General features: G+C 40.0%; 1 protein-coding gene across 1 annotated transcript in view; it reads left to right on the forward strand.

The window, feature by feature from the left end:
- The window catches only part of GABRB1 (gamma-aminobutyric acid type A receptor subunit beta1), a 136,112-nt gene that overhangs the window by 96,744 nt on the left and 20,151 nt on the right, over nucleotides 1-19,217 (forward strand). Inside the window, exon 5 of the mRNA XM_062575514.1 lies at nucleotides 5,021-5,103. Within this exon, the coding sequence (XP_062431498.1) occupies nucleotides 5,021-5,103 (83 nt within the window). The remainder of the gene's footprint in view (nucleotides 1-5,020; nucleotides 5,104-19,217) is intronic.

The following is a 19,217-nucleotide window of genomic DNA, read 5'->3' on the forward strand; positions in this document are numbered from 1 at the left end:
AGCAGAAACTTTGCTGTAGCAGGTACAGAGAGAAAAAAAACTGCAAATTAAATGCATAGATTGATTTTTCTGCCTTCCTTTACCACTTTAATAACTCTGCCTACAAAACATCCCACTAAATCTTAAAGATCTTTGGATTTCAGAAAAATTAAGGCTATAATTTCCACCAGGTATATGGAACTGGATTCCAATGCCAAACCAGCTGCTATCATATTAGCTTCCCTGCTATCAGCAAAGTTAAACTAACACAAGAGAAACCTTAACCTTTTACCTGAGGTGTACTGGTCTACTTCAAGTGTGTACTACAAGCCTCAGCTCTGCCATAGCTAAGAGAAGCAGGGTTACTTTTTATTTGAAGATTTTATTTTGCTTTTAAGGAAAAATAATAGCTTATCCCATTTCATATCCTCATATTTATAAATTATACTCTGACTGAGAGAAAAAGAACAAACGTATTAAAATCTGATACTTTCCTCCAAACAGGAGGAAACATTTCATGACAAAACTTGAATTGTTTAACTCTGTTCATCTCCATATTTAATCATTCTTGCTGTCTTAAATATTGCTTCTGTTTTTTTTTTCAAGACTTGAAAAAAGCTTTTTAGCAGCATTTTGATGAAGTGTTCTAAGTGCTGAACCATAACTCCACCTCTCGCACTCATTCTGAACTTATTTTAACTGCTCACTGCTGACCAAAAACATTAGGCTTTACCATTTGGTCAAAAAGATGTACTGCCCTGCAGGAAAGATTCTGACAAATTATATAAGGAAGCCAGTTTTACAAATACTGAAGAGCAATAATGCTTTTCTTTCATATAACTTTGTTTTTGGCATTTAATGAGAATACGGTATTAAGAGAGTCGGACACCGAAATAAAAGCTAAGCAACGGACTGGGCCATTTAAAACCCAAATCAAAATTAAAAAAAAAGAAGTTTGTTTTTAGCAAATATTATATTTCTTAGCTATTCAGACTTCCCTCCAACTCATAATGTCTGAGTACTAACATAAATTAAATTAAATATCACAATGTTAACTGCTTAGTTTTTTGCACAATCTCATGGTTTGATTTGCATTGTATGTCAGAACAACATCATCAGGATAGTAGGGTAAATAACACTGTCCAAATAGAATAAAGCAGCCCCAGCACTGGTGAAACAAACAAAAAGTCTTAAAACATGTTTCAAAAATCAAAAAGCTTAGAAGAATCCTATCTTACTCTCAAATACAAACAGCTCTGTTTCAAGTACAGGAAAAGTCCTCCATTTAAACTTTTACTACTCCTCATGATATTCCACCATTGTCATGAAATGCTTACACCCAATGACTTTCAGGAGTAATTTCTCTGAATACAGATTTACTACAGCTTTGGCCCTATGTTCAGACTACTGCATTCCCCTTTCTGCCATTACCCTCTCACATTCTGCATTTTAATATCTTTAAGCTCCCGGTAGACATGCAAGCCATCAGTTGCTAATTCCACTGAGACAGCACAAACAGGTTTTTTTCCCTTTTACTCAGCATTAAAAAAATCTGATCTTTTATTAATCAAGACAGGAATTACCCTGACTACATGTGGGTTTAATTTATCTCCTTAAACAAGTTTTACAGTTACCCAGAGCACAGTACCACTTAAGAATTTTACACAATGGGGATTTATCACAATAAAGAAATGCTTTAAAGTCAGATTTACAAATCACAGGTAATGAATACTGCTGGATCCTTCTATGACAACTACAAGCAGTTATTTTCAAGGAAGCCTAAGGTTCTCAATAACACTTAAGAACCTCTAGCACCTTCAGAAGACATCATGTTGAGTTGGCATATTGGTACCTCTATTACCTGCAGGAGGGAGCCTCCAAGAGCTATCCCCTACTACGTACTGCTCATCCTCCCCAGTGCCCGGGGCTCCAAAGCTGCAGGAGGGCTCCTGCTTCAGCCGCTCACCTCCAGGTGGAGGCTTTTCCCCATCCTGACAGCCCCTCCCCACACACACCAGTCTCCAGCCGTCCTTCCTCTCCCGCGTTGTGCTGTGTTTCTGGGCCCTGCATACGAACTGCTACTGCGCTCCGTCGGCGTCGCCCTCCCTAACAAGGCACCAACCTTCCCCAGCTCCACCGCCGAACACCTTCACCTTCTCGCCGAGAAAATGGCGACGGCGCCCAGCAACCCCCACCCCGTCTCGCGCCCAGCGGCCCCCTTCTCGCGAGACTACGAGCGCGCCCGAGCGCCTCCTGGCCGTGACGCGCTTAGCTCGTGCGCGCCGCCGCCGCCGCACGTGGCGCGGCACCGCCCTCGCTGCAAACAGCAGCTACGCGCAGGCGCGCGGGGGCGCGGCTGCACGTCCTCCCGCGCAGCCCAAGTCTCGCGAGACTGCGGGCGGCGCGCGAGCCTGGCCGTTACGGGGGACGCGCTCGGCTCGGCGCCAGTGCGCGGCAGCGCTCTCCTCGGCTATGGGCGTTATTCTGCGTTTTTCGGTGGCCATTTAAACGCTGTACCAGCACCCTGTGGTCCATATTTACTGCTTTGCAACCTCAGCTTTGCTGCCTTGAGTCCTGTTTTAGGGAGGCTAGCCCGGGGCCTGTGCTCACCAGAGCCCAACAAGAAGAGTTGAGCACTGGGTACTCTCTAGCCCACACCAGCTTCGTGCTGCTCTGGTCATACTGTATGCAGTAACTGTGTAGGTAGCTTAAGACAGAGAAGCAGTAATTGTAGGAGCAGAGCTGAAGAATGAAATAGAGCTAGCCCAGTCAGGGAGAGCTGAGGAGCAACACGTGAATATCTAAGAGTGAAAAAACGTGTTTCCAGTGAGGAGCCTGGAGAAGGTCGGTCAGGCCTTCAAGAGCTGTCTCATGGTAAAGTCTTCTGTTTCCTTTTCCCCTAATGCGCTAACTGCTTTTCAGATTCTCAGGGTGGATCATGAATCACTTGGGTTCAGCAGAAATGTTCACACAGCACTCAGTATGCAACTATTTACCTGAAAATAGTTGCTTGCTATTGCACAGAAGGGCTGAGCAGCATTCATCACTGCTGTTACAGGGCTATATCATGCCAGGGAAAGCTTGCTCCTCCCCCTCTGAGAAGAGGGCACGTGTATGATACTGCCTTACAGGTACTACAGGGAGTGCAAAACAAAGCTGAGGGAAATGTAGAACACAAATCAAGTGCTTCTATTTTCTGTGGTAGACTGAAAACAAGAAGTGATGTAAAGACAATGAAGGACAACAAATTACTGAGGGTCAAGTTGGGTATATTTGGATTACTTACTGTTATAAGAAACCAATACTAGTATTATCTTCTTTCTGCACGATCCAAACCATTCACTTTTAGACCTGCAATTAGTAGTGCACTGTATTATAAACATAAATTTATTTTTGTTCTTGGATTATAATAGTGGTCAGGCACACTAAGCAAACAGTTAAAGTCCGCTATGACAAAAACTGTACACGAATGGTGAAAACATGAATGTTTGAGCAAAAACTAATCAGAATTACCATGTTTGGAAAGAAAATAGTTGTGTGGAACGTTTGGTCTCAGGTATACATTAATTGCATTGTTCGCTATTGAAAATTGACTAACGGTAGTATATTCAGTTATGTATGATCTTAAGCATTATTAAGTAGGAAAGGCTGACAAATGATTACTGCGTGCCTTTTCAGTGCTTCTCAATCAGGTATGTTTGTTTCAGGGCTGAAACAAATGAGGTCATATCTCTTGAAGTCCTCAACCTTTTCCATAACAAATGCAAAACAGTATTAAGAGACGTGAAATTCAATGGAATGTGCAACATGTGAGACTCTCAAAAATTAGCCTTAGAGAAAAAGTGTAATTATAACATCTCCATGGTGCTTTAAGCAGTATTCCACAGTATTTTCATGGACTGGTTCTCATAACAGCATGGACTGGTTCTCATAACAGTGCTTGTTAGTCCTTGTGTGCAAGTAGATAGATGGCTTTTGTAGATTTACAAAATTTGAGGCATGCCAAAGTAATTAAGCATGTGGCTTTTTTAAAAAAAATTCTGTCAATTCAGTAACAGCAAGAATTATCATCCCAATACAGTGTGTAGATGTTGCTTAATTTTCAGCACATCAAAAGTAAAATCTCCAGATGTGTTCCAGCAGCATAATTAACATAATTAGCATAATAATAGGGATAACAGGACCAAAACCAGATCAAGAAAAGAGGCATCTTCCCTTCTCAGGTGGGAATTGTTAGAGAGAAGACCAGTAAAATTTCAAGCCAATTTTGCTCATTCACAACTTCAAAAGTTTTATAAGCATTTACTAACCCCTTTATCAGGATAAGACAAATACAGGTGCTAACTCACTTTTGTGAGTTTGAAAGCACCACTGTAAGTGACTTTCTTAAAAGAATCTGTAAAATGAGCCATAACTGAGCCCTGGACACTCCTGATGCAGCCAGTTAACCTTCCTTTCAAATGTTTGTTTAGGTGCTCAAGAGATTTATGGTCTAACAAAAGAGAGGAACTCCCACACACACTTAGGCTACCAAGAATACCTTCAGTGACTGAATGTGAATTCAAATGCCCTCCAGAATGAATAAGGAATTGGAAAACCTAGGCTACATTGTAGCTATTCTCTCAATGTTCATTCAGTAATCATCAGAGAATATTACAGTTCATGAGTTTTTCATTACATCATGCAATACAATTTGAAGACATCTTAACTGCTAGAATTTAAAAATGAGAAGTAGACTTCCAAGTAGAAGTCTCATCATTAAATCTTCTTCAAAATACTACACACTTTCACACATAAAGATTTCAATCAAAATCCTGCTGTATGATATTTAGTATATAGTCTTATGCTTTATACAGTAACCAGTATATTGCTCTGTAAACACCTTAATCCTGCTTTACAAGCTATTCTGTATGCCAGGATTCTATGTGCACAATCAGCCTGTATTTAAACCAAAAAAAGCCACTGTAGAAAAAGGTTTCTCAAACAAGTAAAGTGTGGTTTGAAACATCATGGGTTTTTTTTCCCCCTTCTCCTCTAACAGGATCACAACAACAGCTGCTTGCATGATGGATCTACGGAGATATCCTCTGGATGAACAAAATTGCACACTAGAAATTGAAAGTTGTAAGTTACTGGGGGGAGAGGGTTGCTTAAGTTACAACCGTGGATTGAAATACCTTCACAGGTTAGATAGCAGTAGGCAGTTGCTCTGATCCTAAACTTGCAGCGAGTTTTCAAATCGAAAATATTTAGTACATTTTTATAGCATGTAAGCCAAAACATGCTTAATACACAGTGTTTTGTTGATCCAAGCTGATAAGATGTCTTTCAAAGTCTTTTGTCAACTACAGAAGAGTTCCTTGATGATTAGATCAGAGGACAAAAACAGAACACTGGTCATCTCTATTGCTTACTAATCACAGAGCCTTAATAAATTACTTCACATTTGTGCATTCATCTGCAACATCAAGATTAAGATCCACCCAAAAAGGTTTTGGGAGGATTGTTCAGTTACTTACCCATACACTTGAAGGTTATAAAAGGAAAAACTTGAGTTTTCAACATAAATGTTAATAAGAGCCTTGCCATTGTCTTCCATGAGCTTGCATCAAGGCTCAAATTTACAAATTTTTATCATTCGTGTAGTCTTTAGAACTTTTATGATGATAAACTTCAAAGAATGATTCTGTCTTGAGGATTTTGAAGAGAATTTTTATTCAATTGCTGGTCAAACGAAAACCTGGAATACATTGACAGAGAGAGTACAGTCTGGCTAAACAAACTGATGAATACCAAGTAAAGCAGAGTCCAAGGCAAAATAATGCAGCAGTTTTCTAAGAACTTCCATTTTTCATATTACAACTGTTACAGGATTACACTGTTAAAGTGATGTTTTGTAATAATACTTCTTTCTAAAGTATCAGGGTGTAGAAATGATTAACAGTTTTCCCCCAAATCTACTATTTTGGTTCACTTACTGAAGGGAAAGAACAGAGTTTTATCCTTCAAATCTCCGTTTAGATGGATCATACAACATAACGAGGGAAGCAACCTGATCCAGGATTTAAGGGTTCTTCCTTAACTACGCAAAACATTTCCTACTATCTATGTTATCAACAAAAACAATGTTTTCCTTTTTTTGTAGTATAGCCCATTCTCTGCAGAAACTCATGAAGTTAGTTTTTGCTCTGAATTGATAAGAGGTTAAATTCCAATAAATCTAATAGGGTGAATTTTACAAAAGATTCTGTAAGTCTTCAATTGTTTCAGCCAGATAAATAAAAACATTTTCATAGTTTCAGAATGCTATAAAAGTGTAGAAATGTAGAAGTAGAAAATGTTTTAATAGTATAGTAAAATAAATATAAGATAAATAAGTTTTAACCAGAGAAGATAAAATGACTTTGAGCCGTAGAAAATTTTCCCATGAAAGATTTCAATTTAATCTGCAACCTCTGAAATAAAACCACAGAGGTTTTCATCAGTTATACAATTCATAAATGTCATACATCTTAACACATCTGTGAAGTGGATATTGTTTTTCTCTGTGAGGCACAGAAAAAAAAAACACACACAGTCTGTAGCACAGATGAGGCAAGATGGGCTATTAGCACAATATTTATGCTTGGTTATAACGTCTAATTGTTGGCGCCAGTAAGAAGGATACTGTTACTCTGATGCCTTATTTTAAGCACTGAAATGGTCACATACCTTCAAAATTGCCCTCCACGATGAAGTATTTTGTTCCTTTGTAAGCACATAATCAATATGAGCTTTCGTACAAATCAGTGGAGATGCAGCTTTGAATTTAGATTCTAAATTGCTTGGTAAAAGAATTTGAAATGTTTCTCCAAGAATAATTTGCTTTTGCAGCTTTTCTTGGATGGTCAATTTATTTTAGAAATCCTCTACTAGGTTAACAACAACAGACTTTTTATTCTGCCAGCAGAAGATTTCAGTCAAGTAAATGCTCACAGTAGGTTTAATGAAAATTACATTTATTAAAGAGCATTTTCTGAATAGAATCTGCTCATTTATTTCTTTAGATATGCAAAAATGCCATCTTCTAAGATCCTGGTGTTTTGGTACTGCAGATGGGCATATTGGAAAGGGAAGCAGGGAGACAGTACTCTCAAGATTCCCTGTGAAATAGCTCAATAGCTGCAGTCATCTGTCAGCACAATGGCTTATTCTCAGCAAGGTATACTAGTGATGCACACAGAAAACTCACCACAACAGGCAAAGTAGCATGGCAAGCTGTGCAAGGTTATTTTGCATCTAATGAATACTTGTCTTAGGCAAACACGCATCAGCCTTTTCTGTACATCTGCTTTCAGTTACCCCAGCCGTATCTATAATCGCTCTGAGTATACTGAAGCCCTGCCAGCCTACATCCCTGTGCATGAATGCATATTTGGCCATTGTCTTCTCATTCATGGAAAGCAAAGGTAATAGACAATCTAACTCCCTTTTCCAGTGCTGCCCTACTGTTCTCCCGGTTACTTTCTGCAGTGGGGCCCAACTAGCACAAGACTCTGACTGAGTATCCAGCATGCCACAGTACCTACAAAGCTACGCATTACACTGCATGATTGTCATTCTTATACCTGCGCCTTTTTGGGCTTTGCAGCATTTCTCACGACTACACATCTACTGTGACCATCTATGACCATCTCCAAAGCACAGGAAGGTGGTTTTGTCCAGTCCTACATTATATGTACAGTGAGTACTTTAACTCACATGGACCAAGTTCCAGAGCAGTATGGTTCGCAGAAACCATCAGTCACTGCTTTGAGGAGATGTGCTCTAGGTTGCTGTTGACACTGACTTTCTTCTTCTGTTGCCTACTGTCTTCTTGGCTTCAGGAAGAAGGTAATAACAGTAATACTGAATTATTTTTTCATCCTACCCTTATTACCTGCTTTATTTCTTAACAGAATTTTTATTGTTGGTCCTGACAGTAACCAGTGCGAATTTGATTGATGCAGAAACAACAGATGAAACCAATGACAGATAGCAGAGACCTCTATGCAATATTAATCAGTTAGCCCTAAATCTAATAGCACTCAGCAGCATGTAGTCTGATATTGAAGAAAGATGTCTGAGGTTCAGCAGGTGAAAATTGGCATTGCTCCATTTATGTCAATCAAACCAGCACAACTTGCATTAACTGAGAATCTTGTATGTCTGATTTTTCATTAGTCTTTTCAAATGTTTGTTCCAAGTGGATGCTCTTCACTCAGCCTCGTCCTTTAAATTAGATCTGATCAACAGAGACACTGTAAATGAGCTTGGAAATAAACATCTATGGGAAGAGTTCAAAGCCTGTAGAAAATGCACATAACAGTTGGGAATTTAAGAAAAAAGCCTGAGCAATAAACCGAGTCAAAGGTCTGTATAGACATGGAAAATATCTATTCTGCAGTAGACTTGTTACAGGGGTAGCTATTAAATTAATCCTCACCCACCTGCAGATGAGTGAATACCTCCCTTCTTGCAGGGAGTTGCACACCTGCAGGTGCAATCACACAGCAGTATGATTGCATTATAAACAGCAAACAAAAACCTGAGAGACAAACAAATGCCTAGACACTAGAGCATGGCTAAGATGGATTATCTACTCCTCACATCATTGTTAAATATCCCTAAAAAAAAACCCTAAATATTATGCATCAATCAGAATTTTTATCTCTTCTTCTAGTTCTTTGCCCAAGGAACCTGGGGCTGCTGAGCGGTTCCATGAACAAGAAATTCTGGAAAGCATGTCTGCTAGCAGATTTCACACTTAAATTCACAAGTGTTATACATGGCACTGTGCTGCCTCCTTATGTTTCAAATCTTGTCTTCTTTCTCAGCGCAGTCTTGCTGATGTATCAAGGGTCAGACTATGGCTGGGCTGTTCATGGATGTGAGTTCAGAAAAACTGCTGAAGACAGTGCAGCACTCTGCTTTCCCACTGCTCTCTCTCAAAATGAGAGCTTCATCCCAGAAGGGTGGCAGGAAGGTGGCATCCAAGTGAGTTCTCTCCCCATCCCAGTGTGCTTCCCCCCGTCTAAACCAAACAATCTGAAGACATATTTGGCCCTTCAAAAGCTCAGTGCTTCCCATTGCATTCACAGCAGTTCTGTAGCAATGCTAAAGCACATCAATATTGCCATACATACGACCTGGTCCTCTCCAGTAAATTTCTCTGTGTTCTTAAGGGAGCCTGTCTCCTACGGTGGAAGCATGCTCTGGAGAAATCAGGCAATTCCACAGATGGCTTGCTCTTAAGCTGCTCGGAGAGGATATGAACATAGCACAATCTGTGAATAGAAAAGCTGTGACTCATTCCACCTCACAGGGATGCTGTGGAAATTAGCCAAAGACAACCCCCTGAAAATATGAAGTGCTAAGAGTTTTCATTATTAATACTTACGTGTGAATAATATAATGCCCTGCAAATAGCAGGGCACTATACCAGACAGGAATGGGAAAAGTAGCATATAATCAGGACACTGGCCTAATGTCTCCAACAAAGCAGCCAAAGCAATGCTAATGTATGCTTCTATTGAGCCAGCAGATTATTTTCATTTACAAAAATAAATTTCTAGCTTTCCTGAAGCTCTCTTAAACAACTGCAGAGGCTAGTTCTGCACAGCTGACAATCAGAGAAATGTATACATTTAGGAGCAGGAAAACATTTTGGTTGTATGTGTTCCTTCACACAAGTTTTCACTGCTTAGCTCAGATAGTTCACCATATTTCAAGTTCTGTGGAAGCAGATGGGAAGAACACATGAGAGGCTTTGTATCTATTCCAGTGCCTAATAGTGTGATGACCACTAGGAATGTCTGTATGTAAAAAGAGAAGATTTTATAATTGGAAAAGCTTTGTTGGCAAAGCTGGAATATATAATAATCCATTTCTCATAGATTAACGTTAAGGACAGTTTGAGCAGGGAGGATTGGACTACATGTTCTCCAGCAGCCCCTTCCAACCTCAATCATTTTGTGATCCTGTGACAGAGGAAATTGTGCACTTGGTAGGCGGTTAGTCAGAGTACTTGGCATTATCATGTGAGCTCTGATGGATGTCACTTTAGCAATTTAAGATGTTAAATCCCCCAGCTTTGTTCTGCTATACCAGGTAGCCTCTGGCAAGGGGTAGAACTGAAAGCTTAACATTGGCCTATAGCAGTTCACAACCAATGCTTTGGCACAAGCCCACTTTCATTACCAGCAGGCTCAGAACTGGCATGGATGAGGTCAGAAACACGTCTTGTCTGATAAAGGTGCAGTCAGAGGAAGAAGGCAGGCAACCAGAGACGATAATATCAAACTGCTGCAGCTAAATCTTCCAGACCTTGTCTGTCAGAGACTTTTGACTGCACACAGCTGCCGACTCTAAGATCTTTCATTATAAATAGAAGTGTTGACCTCACTGCTGCAGCCAGAAGGTGGGATACTGTTATTGCTATAGTACTCTTTGTCACTTTGAAGTTGCCAGTATCACACTCACATCATGGCCCTGTGGGCTAAGCTTGTGTCTGACTTGTACTCAGCAGGAAGAAAATGATGTGCAGAGATCTCCATCCCATCAATAAATTAAATCCCCACTTGGGTCTCTGTTCTAGCATCCCCCCAACTTAAGTGAAATGTGGGTCATTGTCACAAGGAAGGGAGCCAGACTGTGCTCCCATTTGGCATCGTTATGGTCTTACTGGCAAGCTACCATGTGTTACATGTCTGAGCAGATTATCAGAACTGTCCCTCCTGGCCTTAAAAATTATGTCTCTATGACAACTGTGATGCTGCAGCATGATTCAGGAAGCTACACTGCAACAATTGCTACCATTGAACCCTGCTTTAACCTTATAAGTAGCACTGTTAGTAACCAGTTCACTTACATAGGAGAACTGAACAAGCATAGAGAAGCCTGAAAAGTGTGAGCTTAGGGAAAAAGAGGAAGATTTAATTAGTCAGGTGCAGTATAGAAAAAGGCAGTTCTTCCTTGTCTCCATTGTTTTTATGGCCCTGTCTACTTCAAATAGAAATAGACATAACACTAAATACATTTAATGCTCGAATAATATAGCAACCAACTTAACGTGACATTGCAGTGAATCAATAAATATTCCACTGGAATCGTAGATCATTTGTTGCCAGAGAAAAACAACTGTGTTCATACCTAAGGCTTCATTGTCACCTCTGTTGACACAGAGTGATCTGACAGAATGAGATTTGAACAGATTTATCACAGCTCCCTGCTTGAGACATGATTGCATTGATCCAGAGTATGATTGCATTTGAACTAGCAAGGATATAAGAACCTACACCTCAAACAAAAAGGGCTATTTTTATTACAGATGTAAAACCTGTCTTAAATCCAGGTTTTCCCAGACAGCTTTTTCTTTGCTTGTCTGCAGCCACCAGATATTTAGTAATTTATTCATGCCTGACAGTAAAAATTCACTAATGAATATGAGAGTGCTAATACCAGATGCAGCCTGATCTTTGGGCTATATCTACCCATGCCTTTTCCCTAAGGTAGCCAAAAACTCCCAAAAGGACTTCTTGTTTCATCCTGCTTCCTCCCACCAAGCATAATTGGTTGCTTGTCCAAAGGCATCGTTTCTCCCCTTCCAAAGGATTCTGCTTGAGCCAGAGAGGAGCAATCAGGACAAGGTAGACAGGAAGCAACAGTTTTAACCAAGGGATTGCTAAGATCCGGCCTCTACATTTGGTACGCTGTCATTTACGCTGTGTCTTGCTCTCAGACCTCACTCCTGAGGCACCCCGGAGGTGCAATGTAGGATTTGGTTGCTCAGAATATTATAAAAGCAAGTTGCAAGGTATCATGGGCAAAGCAGTCTTGTCCTGGGGAATTTCACTAAATTAAGTTTACTATCAATTAACAAACTTGTAATTACTGAATCAGGTATTGAGAAACAAAAACAACAAAAAATTAAACACTTAGGGAAACACCTTTTCCCTCCTTTCCCAGCTCAACTTCAGTTCAACACCTCTCCTCCCCCCTTCCTAGTCTCCACTTCCACTTTTTTGCAACCAGATGTTACACCTGGGCCCTCCAAATCCCTTCTGTAAATACCTTAGCATTAAACTACCGTTCCAGCCAGACTGCAAGTGCTCTCTATCTTTTAACATACCTACTGCAGAGCACATGCTATTCCTGAAGAAGAACAACAGGGTGACCCAGGAAGGGGCTGCACTATCTAAACACAGGTGTTTCAGTCAGGAGCAAAACAAAACATTGTGCGAATGTGAAGGCCACAGAAGTTTCTACTTGTCCATCTTGCTGGGAGCTATGAAAGCACACCAGAGTCAGTGACCCTATCAGTTGCACTTCAGATCTGACCTTTTTAGAAACTGGAGCAAGAGGAAAAAGTCTACTGTAAATTTCATGGGGTAAAAATATTCTGACATTTTTTTTCTTTGGGAAGACCTATAACCTGAATACAGAGGTTTCAGCAGATTACTTTGAAAAAGAAAATAAATCATGTATGCAGGAGAAGAGGAAGAGGCGTAAGTTCAAAGATAAATAGAAGAAGGGCGTAGGAGGAGGAATTAGTTTACAGGGTAGGGGGTAGAAATCAAGGGCAAGAGAAGCAGAGTGTTTCAGAAAAAGGAGAGACAGCATGCTACCAGGAGCTTGTCCCACTTGTTGGAAACTGGGGCATTTACTTCTTCCTGGCTTCCCTCAGGAGTTTCACTATCTTGGGTTTTCTGAACTTTGGGGCATTTCTGAGCCAATCTTTCTCTTGCCTGTGAGCTGGGATCTAGAAGATACTGTCCTTATACAGGTGTGTGAGGTCTAATTCTTTCCTTTCTGTCTGCTTCTCACAACAGTCCAGATTAAAGGAAGATGCTTATTGTGCTGGGAGTCAGGAGACAAGTCTCTCTGTGTCAGCAATGCAAGTTCTGAGCTCTGGGACATAAACCCCTCTCCCCAAATACTTCAGAGAAAATAGGAATGCCAAACTGTACATCAGAAATACAAAACTGAGAAATGGGTGTACACTTAAGAACAGGCAGGCTTGATACATCCTCAGGCTCCAATACTGTCACAGGAGGGTAAGGAGGACACTCTAAGACAATTGAATGAACCAAACCATTCACACCTTTCAGAAATCCGCATAAATCCATGGCATGTTTGCATATAGATGAGAATGCTACACGGAAGAACATGCCATTTCATTACTGAAAAATCTGTTCCAGTAAAGGCTGACCCTTCCAAGTGATCAGACATCTTACTTAGAGATGTAGTTCAGGTCTGATAATAGCACGACCATCTCAGCTAGAGGCATGAATATGCTCTTCTTCCTGGCCAGCATATAGAACAGTTATAAAGTACATTGACTTATATATCAAAGCTGGCTTAAGAAATTGTCATTGCTTTTTGCCTCTCCATTTATTCAATAAAAGTGTTTGGGAAGCTTAGCCAGAAGCTAAGTGAGCTACTTCAGTGAAAGGGATACAGCTGAAAAAATACTCTCCTCCCACCTCCTCCCAAAGCACTTTCATGTATATTTGTAGCACATGTGCACATTCATTGATACTTCCTGTCAGAGAATTGTTTGGGAACAAGTATACTTACTGGACTTTGTTTCCATAAATCTTGTCTATTTGTATAGCAGCAGTTCACCAGTCTTGGTGTGTGCAAATAGGTATGTGGAGACTTCTTTCAGTGGAGCTGCCTGTCAGCAACACGCCTTCACACAGCACACGAAGAGACAGAGTTCCTTTTATTATCTTCTGTCCCACTTTACTCCCTAGCCTCATAGGCCCCAAGTAGGGCAGGCCTGGGGATTGCAACTAGGTTCAGTCAGGAGCCAGATCACCGGACAAGTCCACAGTGGTGAGGCAGGTCCAAAGTCAAGCCAGAAAGTCAAAATTAGCTCAGGGTCCAGGTCATCGAGGCACAGGCATATAGGGCAGAGGGTGAAAGTCCCACCTTAAAAGCAGCTCCTGAGAAAAGGGAGGGAGAGGTGGCACTATTTAAGCTTCTTCCAACTTTATCTTAACAGGTCTTATCAGGGAGCTGGCCTTGAGCATAGCCAGCTACACTCCTAGAAGACAGTATGCAGTCCAGGCCCTGACAGCTAATGCACAACAGTCCAGAGATAAACAAGATGTTATTAGAATAACAGTCAGGTCTATGCCCCTGTTTTATCACATTCGAATTAATGGAGCTGTTAATACAATTGTAATATTTATTGTGTTGATAGATACTGTAGTGTTCATTGTATGAAGGGCTTTTTCCACATGCTTAAGAGTAGCAGTTAGTGTTCTGCTGAGAACCTCAGGCCATATGGAAAAGTAGAAACAAAAGCAGAACAATTAGTAATTGATATACAATTCAGATTATTGCATTATGATCAGGATAACTGAAAACAGACCTCAAGAGAAACCTAAACACAGATAGTGAGTGCTTAGAGATTAGTTCATAGTGGCTACGCAATACATACAGCCTCATGAAAGGTAGCACAAAAGTATTAAATCTAGAATAAGGGGAATGTGAAGCAAAAAGGAGTTGCAGTTGAACAAAATTAACTTGGCCATTCATTAAAAATATTTTTCAATCAATCTCTTCCGTTTCCTTTAGTGCAGTGTAATTTTGATACAGACTTTTGCAAGCAAACATAGTAAGAGGATAAGTCTCGACATGTGCTGTGGGAAATGCTCCTGCAGGCATTAGTAGCAGCAATCTTGTGAAGGGGCAGTTCTGTCAGGCTCTCCCTGACATTTGCTAGCTGTAAGTGATCTGAGATTCTTAGCATTTCATCCAATTCACAACAGTAACCAGTGTGTATGTGCATCTCCATCAGTTAACCTATCATCCTTGCCTTCTGTATTTCTGCTGCTTCCTACTATTTATGCTTGAGTTCACAGGGGATCTGCCATGGATCAGACACCTTAATTCAAGCATCTAGCTGCTACAAACCCTAACAAAAGAACAGTTAACTTTGAGAAGACAGAAAAACACACTGTCACAGCACACTTGTAAAACAAGACAGTACATAGGAAACATGCTAGCAAGAGCTGGGTTGGAAATCGGAATACATAAAACTTGTACTATAATCCCATATACTGACCATTCTGACAACAAATTGACCACTGTCTGGGGAAAAATATGTTTTGTAAATTGAAACTCTTTAATATTAATAATCTCTAAAGACATTCAGGTAATATATCCTGTATCATCCTATATATCCCATATAGAATGCACCCACTGAAACTTTTATCACCACAAACTCACTCTCAGAGTGATCATCCATGGAGACTTCACATATAGAGAGAAGTTAATATAGATCTAAAATTTCCAAATATAGTTCAAATGCCAGTCTTCATCATTGCAGAGAGCATTCTGGCAGCAAAACAGGAGGAGTAATTTTGAAGTTGGGAGTGGCATGAACATCCACAGCAGAAGACACACAGCGTTGGGATAGAAAGCTTAGCATGGAAAAGAGTAGGTGGAGCTGACCAAGATTTTTTGCGGATACATTTTGGGAAACTGAGAAGTTTATCAAATGGCACTGCATTTGTTTGGGGTTTTTTTCAGTGAAATTAAAAATATTTTCTTTTGGCTCAATTTAAGTCATTCCTTACCCCTCATTTTTTTAATTTAGTCACCAAGCCAAAAAAATTAGTTTTTCGCAGTTCATTAGTGTTAAGCTATGGAGACTGCTGTGCTCATACACTTTGGAAGGATTACTTTTCCTGAGGGATTAGAGCCATTTATTGTATTTTCACAATATATTTGTACGTTGCAGACAAATTTAGAAGTTATTCAAGTGTGGATAGTATAGTTTATTACTTTCCCTTTTTATTTTTTAAAAAGTGGCTAGCTTGTCTTTATATGGTTATGCAGATTTTAATAGCAAATACTTGATACCCAGCAATTTAGTACCCTTGAAGGAATGTGAAATTAGCCAAGTCAGACACCTACGTGGTATATCTTAAGCACTTTCTGTTGCACACAGCAAAGTATATCGTTCTTCACTTCAAATACCTTTGTTATTTTAATATCATTTCAGTAGCCTCAGAACTACTGCTAGTGGGCCCAAATAGTCCCCTAATAGCCACAGAGGAGAGCAAAGCTGGGGGCATAGATGCTTCTCACATCAACTTCAGCAGGTCTGAATCTTCAGTCACTCTTGTAGGCTACAAGCCAGATAAACAACAAAAGGAATAATTGAATTTGCTTTTCAGAATATGGACTCATTTAGAGGGGGGGAGGCAAAGGCTTGACTGTTTGCAGATACAGTGACATACAATTTCAGACACTCATCCACTCTTCCACTCAGAAGAGCTCTCTTCCACTCACTGCACAAAGGCAAGCCCTGGCTCTAAGCCTGCAGCTCTTTAGTGATCCACTGAGCAGCTCTAGACAGAGCAGAAAACACTCTGTGATGATCTGGGCTCCTTGGGCTTACGTGGGCTGTGTTAAAGGGTGCATTTCCTAGCTGCAGCCTCACCTCCCTCTCTATCATATGGTTCATTGCGGGGGTCCTACCTGGGGAGAAGAGAAGCTTTAGAAGACATACATGGTGGGAGACGAGCTCTTCCCCTTCTCCAGAAGAGAAGAAATTCCAGATCTGGAGTTTATTCCACAGGAATACCTGTGTTCTGCTCTTAAATGAGTCTCCCATTGATTTCCTAGGGAGATATACATATGTACCTGGGATGAAAATCCCGTGCAGTACTTCTCAGTCTTTGTAATATCCCAGTGACATTCTAAGGGGTTATTAAGTTAACACAAATCCACTGCTCGTCAGGTTCAAAAGTGATATCAGACTGAAATATGTCTGAGACAGGGCTTTCCTTGATGTATCTAGGTGCCTGAGGCACTCTCAGATTATACAAACCCTGACATTCATAGTCTGAAGAAGGGCATGACTGGTGTCACCAGAATGCAAGATTGTAGGGCTGGTATGATAGCTCTAGGTAACTTTCTGTTAGTAAAGAATAATTTTATGTTTCTTTAGTCAGAGAGCAGCAGCAAAAATAATCTCTGGATGTCATTTCACATTTTTTGAAGAACTGACACGTTGTGCTTTGAGATAATACAATTGCACTAGGATGTTAGAACCTTAAGTATAGTTTGTGCATTTATTAGTCTTCTGCCAAGTTGTGTGTAAAACAAAACCTAGAACAAATTGTAAGATTCAGGTACTAACAGATTCACTTTAATTTGTGAGAATAAAGTTTTGCCCAAAATGCATTTGAGTTTACAGATATTAAACTTCAAGAAATTCTCTATACAGTACCTGTACAATCTGGAACTTGGTCTATGCCTAGTGCTCCTTCACACTGCAGTGATACGAGTAAATAAAAAAGTAGTGCCTCAGGTCTCTAAAAGGACTGCTTAGCTGAACTAACACAACAATAACATGAAATAGTTTTATTAAATGGGCAGTATATTCACATGCTAGTGCTCTAGTCATCGGAGCAATCCGCTGAATTGAGAACTATCAGTCAGGTAAAATTCTTAATACCTCTTCCATTAGCTTTCTGCTACCAATTTTAACAGCTTTATTTCATACAGATTTATCTTCTTTATAAACTTACATCCATTTTTTCCTACAGGAGTAAACTGTACAAAGAAACAGTGGTCATTTTCAGCAAACCTGAGTGTGTGGGAAACTTCAAGAAAACATTTACCATTTCAGTTACTTCTGAAATATTCATCCTTTTTTTTCCCCCTTGAAAGCATCATTTTTGGTCCGTGCCTGAATGGCAGACCTCAGTTCATCAGTATTATACAGAAATAGCAGCACAAACTTTCCCAGATTGCCAGTCCAATCTCCCTGGCTATACAGGAATTATCTGTAGATAGGTGCACTTTTCTGTCCCTCAATCTTTTGAATATCTGTTAACATTAAAGTTCAGTGCTGTTTTCTACAATGGACATCTGTCTATCAGCATGTAGATGAAAACTGAGTTAGACAACAATTCATTTCATATAAGGCACTGAACTCTGGGGTCAGTGTTGCCTAGCCATAGTGCTGATGACAAGGGAAAGTGGAAAGGCAACTCTGAGCACAGTGCTCAGCCCTTTGAGCTAATCAAACAGTAGCTAAAGGTTGCTAGATTATTCCCCAGTAAATCTGTTCCTGCTGGTAAGGTGAAGTTTTGATCAGTATCAATGACTGACTTTTGACTCAGAATGTATAGTTATAATTATTTTTATATCATTCATATGTATATGTGTGTATATACACACACACACACACACACACACATATATGAATATATATATAGGGAGAGTGTGTTATTCTCCTGTGTAGTCTGTCTCCATTCTTACTCATTTATATTCTGTAAGTACCTATGAACATTAAATTACCTATGGGGGGCTCTTCCTGAGAAGACACAGGGTTATTTAACATATTACCATTTCTAATCCAATCCACGTAGAACATGACTACCTATATTTGAATTCATGTTTAGGAGCAAAGCAACAGAACTATTAATTCAAATATTTGACATCCTTATTGTGGACAAGAATTTGCATCAACAAGATTAGGGACACAGAATATTTGGAGTGCTCTGATTGTATGACATCGGACCTTTACATGGAACGTCTGCCCCTCCAGTATCACCTAATACTGCTGAGCTGTGTGTCTTCCTCTACAGAAATCTGCAGATACTAAATAGACTTAGTACACTCCCTACCAAAAAAGCTCATTCTTCTACGTCAGCGTATGAAATCAGCATATTCATTCCCTAGTGGATAAGGAAAAGTGGCAGCTGTAATGGTATCATGGACAGCCTGGTGTCAAAAAAGCCATTAATCTCTTCAGTACAAAACTACATTCTACTCCAAAATCCAATGCATTGCTCAAGGGAATATGCAACTTGTTGATTCTCATTATTGGTACAGACTATACAGGCATACCAGACTCGTAAGGCCTAACGTTTGTCTACATACCTGTCTTCTTTGGCTTATCAAACATTTATCAGGGTGAAATTAATAATGGAACATATTGGCAAAGCGTGCTGTGTTCTAAGCCATCTTTGCCTCAGTGCAGGAGATGGATTAGATAACCTTTCAAAGTTTCTTTCAGCCTTTTCTTTTCCTATGGCGCTTTTTGAGCTTTGTTCTTGCATTTACTCACATTACTGAAATTGCACAACAGAGTGCTGCTAACGTGAACAGAGAAGAGTTTGCTCCAGATGTCTGCTTTTCCCTGAGAAATGTTTTGGCTGTGTTTTACTAGTAACTGGACACATTTTCTT

The sequence above is a fragment of the Rhea pennata genome, chromosome 4 (genome assembly GCF_028389875.1).
Source record: "Rhea pennata isolate bPtePen1 chromosome 4, bPtePen1.pri, whole genome shotgun sequence".
In the NCBI taxonomy this organism is placed as follows: Eukaryota; Metazoa; Chordata; class Aves; order Rheiformes; family Rheidae; genus Rhea; species Rhea pennata.